The sequence below is a fragment of the Maylandia zebra genome, linkage group LG19 (assembly GCF_041146795.1).
Source record: "Maylandia zebra isolate NMK-2024a linkage group LG19, Mzebra_GT3a, whole genome shotgun sequence".
Taxonomy (NCBI): Eukaryota; Metazoa; Chordata; class Actinopteri; order Cichliformes; family Cichlidae; genus Maylandia; species Maylandia zebra.
In genome coordinates this window covers 15,099,586-15,107,797 of record NC_135185.1, presented here as the reverse complement: position 1 = coordinate 15,107,797, position 8,212 = coordinate 15,099,586, and the positions used below count along the sequence as shown (strand labels likewise).

The 8,212-nt window shown below is 40.9% G+C and overlaps 1 protein-coding gene across 1 annotated transcript; it reads right to left on the bottom strand.

Moving 5' to 3' along the window:
- Positions 1-256: 256 nt before the first annotated feature.
- On the bottom strand, positions 257-7,997 carry LOC101479166 (transmembrane protein 151B). The gene is made up of 2 exons (XM_004559292.3): positions 7,493-7,997; positions 257-4,325 (listed from the first exon to the last, which is right to left on the bottom strand). The coding sequence occupies exons 1-2, from the start codon at positions 7,568-7,570 to the stop codon at positions 2,916-2,918; spliced, it is 1,488 nt and encodes a 495-aa protein (XP_004559349.1). The 5' UTR covers positions 7,571-7,997; the 3' UTR covers positions 257-2,915.
- Positions 7,998-8,212: the final 215 nt, after the last annotated feature.

Below are 8,212 nucleotides of genomic sequence, written 5' to 3'. Positions count from 1 at the left end.
TACCTAAATGCACTGAGGTATTGTCATGTGGTTGGTTGATTGGATATTTGCATTAACAAGCAGTTGAACAGGTGTAGTAGTGATTGTATGTACAAGGTGGATGTAGTCTCTCTAAAGTTAACCAGATTTTTGAAGATTCAACTTTTGCATTTTGGCAATTTGCCCATCTTTTGGTTATCAGCCAGTCTGCTTTGCCAGCAATTCACACATTATTAAATAAAATTGAAACTGAAGCAACTTTAAATAAACAGGGGTTTTATCACAAGGATGGATAAACATAAGTAGCAATTTGTTACACTTTATGAATTAGTTAATAGCTTCATTATTTGTTATTTCTGGAGCTTTTAAAAGGATTTGAAGGTAGTTATTGAAACAAAACCTTATTTCTTTTCTTGATTTTTCACAGTTTTGTCTCTCTACAGCTAGGAGGGGGGGCAGGCAAAGGATTAAATGGATCTGAGGATACAAGAAAGCAACATTTTGTTTAACTGTACATGGGTATGACCCAGACATTTATTGCAACTTTTATTTTTCCAGCATAAGATAAGTTGAAATACATATTCTAAAAAGTAATTAAGTTATTTATTCAGCCCATTTGGTTATAGTGACATTTATGACACTTTTTTCTACAAGGTAATTTACACCAACATTCAGCTCCACTACAATTCATAATGTCTATAGTGTCACTTCCATCAAGTGCATAATAATATGAATGTCACTACATTATTGAAAACAATGTATGAATATGGAGGGCCAAAACTGACAGGATTAAAATTATAAATAAATTTAAAAATCAGTAAATATGCCACTAAATGCCACAAAATTTTTTTTTATATTTTTGATTTTTTTTTTATTTGATCCTATGTTAATTTTACATTTTCTTTATTAAAATAATTTATGCATTAATATGTTTATTTCCCCCCAAATACATTCATTTTGTGTTTTTACATTTTTTTATGCATTTCTGCTTCATTGTACATATAAGAGGGCTTAGCTGACCTATTTTAAATCTTTAGTGACTAAGACTTATTTAAACATTTATTTACAAAGGTAAAAGGTTCACCTCATGACTGCTTTTAATTCATAGCCAACTTATTTGCAAAAGAAAGCAGAAATGTGGAAAGAAATTTGAAAAGAGAATACAACAATACAGTCGTTTGGGTAAAAAAACAAAAAACACAACTAATGCTTAAAGTAACTTGTGCTATTTGAGAGGCATTTAATGGCATATGAATTTATTTAAAAAGTAATTTATTTTAAATTTTTGGCTGTTTTGGTCCTCCATAGGGAACAAGCTGTATTGTGGCACACTGAATACAACATTTTTTATATTAAAAAAAAAGCATGTATTATAAAGTTTGTATAATGTGTAAACATAAGCACATTTACATCCTTGCATATACTAACTGTAAACTCAGAAGAGTCACATATCCTCCACATGACAACATCCAAAGTCTTTCAGTAACATGGTGGCATATCAGTACATGCTGGACAGCGAGATCACCATTTTACAGATGAAAAATGGAGAATTATTCCTTTACTATCAACACATAATGGTACAGAGTATATCGTATATGCTGGTGGTTTACATTCATGGATATGGTTTTACCACAGTGTCTCAGCAGGAGGAAATCATGCGAAAACAGGCATGGATTTGATGATCTTATGATCTTTTTTTGCAGCTAAATCCACACTCACCTGCTCACGTGTACTGTGATAAACCAGTCTCTATCTTTTATGTCCCAATGATGGATGTAATGATGTGTATTTGTACCACAGTTGCCGGCAGGTTTCATCATGGCAGTAGGCAGCAGAAAAGTCCAATTTTATGCGTAATGCTTGATTGAGTTTTCATGATGCGTTTTAGTCTGTCAAGGTAAAGGCTCATAGGACTAGACAGTGTTAGTGCGCCCACATTTTTTCATTTTCTGGGTCAGTCAAGACAAATTAATCGCATGTTAAAGCCACTAAAGGAAAAAAAAAAGTCCACCTGATTCTGTTTTCTCTCTTATTTTCTTCAAGATGGCCAAACTGTTAATTCCAACATTTACATCCGAGGTTAGAAGGAAAGCACCAACTGTAAACATCATGTTAATGTGTCAGTCACTCAACATCCACAACAGTCTGGAGCTGCCACATAGCACCAACGCCCAACAGTCAATTACAAAGAAATCCACTAAAGAAGAAGAAAAAGAAGCAGAGATGCACCAGGATGCAACGAAACCACAGGACCGGCTGTTAGTAGGGCATGAGTCTGAACTTCTCTCAGTCTGAACAAATGCCTCACGCTTTCTAACATCCTTAGGTCACTGTCTGCTGAAATTAAGCTTATACCTGTTGTCTGGAGTTAATAAAAGGCATTCTGGATAATGTAGGAAAAAACAGATGATTTAAAAAGAATTTACAGATATGGTTTAACAGTAAGTGAGAATGTCCAAGATTTAAATTGTCACTTGAAGTCAGAGGTTTCCACTTTGGGATGTGCACCAGCACAAACTGGCAATCCTCCATTTGAGATTTATTTTCACAGTTATTGCTGTAGTTAGAAGTTAAATTTGTAGAAGCTGCTCCATAATGACTCACTAAATGAACGTGAGATGTTTAAACCTGTCCATGTGTGACCTCTGAGAAAGTTCCTATGAGGTATCTGCAGCCTTAGTTTCACATGCACTGTAAAAGCTGTAGCGATGGTGTGCTTTGTAACAGTCTGCGTCTTCTTGGTTTTTCCTGGAAGCCAAGCAGATATGATTTGTTTGTGTGTGTGAGCTTATCATGAGATGCCACTTTGTTCTCCACTCACTGACCGCTGTTATTGCTTTGGTGATTCACACATTCAGGATTCAGGCAATTGTTTCTTACAGCATCCACTACGCCCTGTTTTTGAAATGCTACAGAAATGCCGCTGTGACTGCATATCATAAAGAGGTCTCCACGCAGGAGCCATTTCTGTGGAAAGATCTGTGGTTGTGGCAGTTCTCACTGCAGTGGACAATGAGCACCGGGTAACAAAGTGCATCCTCGTAGTCCGGGGGCTCCTCGTCATCTGTGGTGAGGCGTTCCGATAGGCAGCGGGTATTTTCACTGGGGCTCACCTGGTCGTCTAGGCTGCCGCTCCTCCAAAAGCAGCTGCGCTGGGAGCCATAGCGCCGGGCCAAGGAGAAGCGGCTGCTGCTGAAGGGGATGCGGGAGCTGGCACCGGTGCAGATGCTGAGGGCGCTTCTGGAGAACACTGAGGAGCAGCTAATGGCTCTGTGGCAGCGCTCGCAGTTCTGACGAAGCCCACTGAAGCTGGAGGGGCACTGGGCCAGGTCCATGAGGCCAGCCTCTGAGTAACTGGGAACCAGCTGCTGGTTGGAGCGAATGTGCCACTCCAATTCTGTGCTGTCAATGGTGTTAACTCGAGGGATACGGCGCCAATAAGGCCGATCGTCACAAGGGGTAACAGGGAGGTAATCGTGACCGAAGAGCTTTTCAACACGATAGTGGACGTATGCAGTGCGATACTCTGTGAAGACTCTGAGAGGCCAAGAAAACGTGAGGAAGGAGGCAAACCAAAAGACGTAGTGGGACAGATACCAAGGGTGGTGCTCCGGGTCACAGAGCACCAAGACATACTCCTTCAGTTCAATGTTCTTCAGGTGCATGCCCTCTCTGGCTTCCATGTAGTCATCCAGGCCCTCGTTGTCGGTGAAAAACCTCGCCCTTTGTGTGAGATAAGAATTCTCGGACTCCACGTTGGCAAAACTGAAGCACTTAGTGAAGCGCATCTTTGTCAACGCAGACTTCTCCAAGCCAAGCAGCTGTTTGGAAACATCTTTGACACCACAGTGGCTGTAGTCAAATTCTGCTTCTGCCACGTGGGTGTTGACACGCTCATGGTAAACCTGAGTGCTCGTGTAGGCGTCTCCATTGCGGTAGCGCGTGACTTGTCGAGTTCGGCGCACATAGTGATAGCTGATGGCCTTCCACCAGATGCAGGGCTTAGCCTGCTGCATCCTCTGGATGCGCTCGGAGATGCCCTCCACGTCCACTTTGTGCTGCAGCTCATTCTTCACGTGACAGTGCCAGCACTCGACTAGGTAAACTAAATAGAGCATGCCCAGTAGGGCCAAGGGAATGTAGATGTAGCCATCAGAACAGGGGCTGTCATGGTACATCATGGATTTCCCTTTGAAGTCGCTGTCGAAGGTGAGGCGGGTCACCTTGGTGATGTGACACCAAACCATGGTTCCCATGCAGCCATACATGAGAACGGAAAGGAGGAAGCATTTCCAGAAACTCTCCCGACATAAGGACTTGCTTAGAGATTGCTTCAGCGGTCTTTGCTGTTGAGTGAAAGCACACATAAGAAGAAACGTTTTAAAAACTGATCAGTAGAGCAGGGCAATATGACCAAAAATATTTATCACGATATACATTTGAAAATTTGCAATAACGATATAACTGACGATATAATTGACACTAGACAAAATACTTTACAACTCCATAACTTTATTAGTGCAAAAAAAAAAAACATCGATGTATTTTCACTTAAACAAGCAGCTGTTTTTTATGTGCATTAAAGTCATATAAAAATTTAACAGTGCAAATGCAAATTCCTTGCTGACAGTTTAACCAAAAGGCATTTCCAGTGGAAATTGGCCGACATATCCTCAGCATAACCATGTATAATATCCACAAAACTTAAAAAGAGGTTATACACACACAATACGGTAATATTATGTTGAAGTTTAAGTCCTCCACATGTAAACACCACAGACTACCAGTAGCTGTCAAATGCAGGATTGTGTTTTGGTCGTTTGCTATCTGACTAATTTTGTTAGGTTAAATATCAGAAACGTTAATAATTTTTTAATCGTAGGCGAAAAGCTTTAGAAAAGAGGAATTTCCGATTAAATTAAAATGTGTAAATAAAGTAAAAGCCTGGCCTTTATCATTTCTAACTGTGTTCCTCAGTGAACCTGACTGGCGTCGTCCGTATCTGCTGGGTTTGTGTTTCTGGTTTGTGTGGCAACAAATAAATTATGTTGCCACTGTGAGTTATTTCTCTTTTAGCCAGCTTGTGCTTTTTTCAGTTATCTCATGTGTATTATTGTGGCTTTTCCTTCCTTCCTTTCCACTTCTTTCCTCCTTCGTGTTTCCTAATTGTGTCTTGATCCCCCAGTCAGTCCTTTGTGTAGCCCCCTGTCAGTTGATCTGCTTTACAGTGTTTTTGCATGCTTTGATTGCAGCTGCTGATTAATAACTGCAACATTGTTCAATCTTTCGCATAATTAGACCAAAATAAACAAAGGAGTCGCAAACCCTTGCAAGCAGCAGGGTTATGGTTGAAAAGAACAACAAGATAATTATGTAAATTGTCAGATGAAGTATGCAGCACTTACATGATATAGAAAATGTTGCCACACACTTTCAGACAATAAAAGTGCCTTTTTGCTTTTTACTTTTAGTGGTACAGAGGTTTATCATTGAGGCTTTATCCTCTGAGGTGCAGAGTGCGGGGGAGACTTCTTTACACCCTTTGCACATCTGGTGTCAATAAGTGCACATAAGGCTCCCAGAAACAGGGAGAACAGGTGACAGTCCTCTGCAATTCTGCACCTTTAACCTTAAATCTTAAAATGGAAGAGTAAATTATATATTTCACCTAGTTCTGAAACAGTCACACTAGCACGTTTCAAATTATCTGATTTTATTATTAGACAAAGATAACCCAAGTAAGACACACAGAAAAAAGACATAAAGAAGAGTTAAATTTCATTCATCACACCCAGACCTGATTACTGTCCAACCTGTCGCATCAAGAATTTACTTAAACAGAACCTGTCCAACAAAGTAAAGTAGGCTAAAAGTTGACAAAAAGCAACACATTGTGCCACGATCTAAAGAAACTGAGAAAAAAAATCATTGACATGTGTGAGTCTTAAATGGTTACATTGTCATTTCTGAGGCTTTGGGACTCCAGTGAATCACGGTGAAGACCATTATTGATAAATAGAGAGAATTTGGAACAGTGGTGAACCTTCCCAGGAGTGGCCAGCATACCAAAATAACCTCCAGCGTCCAGTGACGACTCATCCAGGAGGTCACAAAAGAATCCAAAAGAAAATCGAAATAACTGCAGGTCTCACTTTCCTCAGTTAAGATCAGAGGTCATGAATCAACAATAAGAAAGAGACTGGGAAAAATTGAGAGAGCCCAAGGAGAAAAGCACTGAGAAAACACAAGGACTTGTTTCACATTCACAAAAAAACCCATTAATGATCCCCAAGACTTTGGGGAAAATTATTCTCTGGACTAACGAGACTTGTTGTAATGGATGGAACAAGAAAAGATGAAGGAGAATGTCCGGCCATGACTTCATGCCCTGAAACTCCATCACTGTTGGGTTATCCAGCATGACAGTGATTTGCAACAGACCAGCAAGTCCACCTCAAACAACCCTTCAATGTGGCTGAATTAAAACAACAGTGCCAAAATTTCTCCACAGTGATATGAAAAACTCATTGCCAGTTATCACAAATGCTTGATTCTGCCAAGCTGGCACAGCCAGCCATAAGATTTAGTTTTCACACAAGGCTATGCAGGTTTGGATAGCTTATTTTTCTTAATAAATAAAATCATCATCTATAAACTACTGCGTTTTGCATTTAGCCAGGTTATTTTTGTCTAATATTAAAATGTATTTGGTGAGCTGAGACATTCAAAAATAGAAAAAGAAACCATTGAGGGGCCAACCACTAAACAGTACTGCACCCTTTTGATCCTTAAAAAGGTATATAGTTATCTTGAAGTCTAATAATTAGCTTAGTGGGTGCAGATGTGTGTTGATTATACTTTTAGGGGCAGAAATTTGTGTTTTCATTTCTGTGAGCGTCCATGCATTTGGGCTTGCAATTATGTAATTATTGCATTGGATGAAAATTCCTTAAGAAAGAATGGATGTTAACTCTAACCCTAAACGGATCCCAGCCAAACTGATGGATGTTATTAGGTCACTGTCTCGTTTGCAGCTGACCTGCATCTCTGCTGACTGATAACTGCAACGTCTGTGGATGTTTTGCATAAAAGTATCACCAAAACGGTCAAACACACACGGATCAGACATTTCTGTGCAAAGAAAATCAATCTGCAAACAATAAGAATAACAGGATATTCCGTCCGTGGTCAGGTTCACAGGCCCGCTGCGGCACACGGGAGGTGAAAAACAGGTACAGACGCTGGCTGGCTGATTCCCAATCACATATCCTGCAGTTTTCCTCTAAAACAATCAATGCATGCTACAAGATTATTGAATTCCTTTCTATATCAGACTGTGGAACAGTGGCATATCTGTAACACCAAATTCCCGTCAGATTATCCACCTGCAGCGTGTCACAGCCTGCACAGCACGCACATGGACAAATTAAAGCTCCGCGACAAGCTCTGACAAACAGACCGTAACAAAAGGCATTTACTGTGCCAAAAAAAAAGGATTGCCAGAAAATTCTACCTCCTCTCTGGTGTCCTCCTCGAAAACGGTGGTGGTGCTGCTTTCACTCGCTGTCGCAGCCGATGCTGGAGGAGACATGGTGCTGGGCAGCTACTGGTAGTGATGACAGGGCGTGGAGGAGGAGGAAGAGCGAGAGATTTCACCGCCTTTACTCCACAGCGACCCTCAAATGAGACTCGTCACATCTGCTGTCATTTAGAGGCATTTAGAGCTGAGCCGACGGGGACCGGCTGATCGGTGAAAGACAAAATAAGAGCATCTGTACCTTCCTTAAGAAACGAAAATCGATACGCGAGGGTGTTTCTACAGGAACTCCCACCTCCTGCTGTCTACGGTTCAGCTGTCAGTGCCGCAGTAACATGATGGGAGATATTAGCTGGTCGTCGTTACTGAAGGAGCGTGCCCTGCCCCTCGGGGTCCGCTGGGTGCGCAGGAGGCGGCCGCAGAGCTGGCGGGGTCGCTGTCCATGGTGCTGACTGAGGTAGACTGAGGTACCAGGAGATGCTGTTGCATAAATCACTTAAAGGGAAAGTCCGACCTAAAATGTGCCGCCTCACTGATTATCAACATATGGAGCAAAAATAAAGTTATTTTTACTTTAACAAAGTAATCTGGTCACTCTTTAGGCTTAACCAACGGTTTTCTTTGGACGGCTTAATTGTTCGTAGTGTTGTTGTGACGTTGTGATCTCTGGTTACTTACTATGAATGACTTTTGATT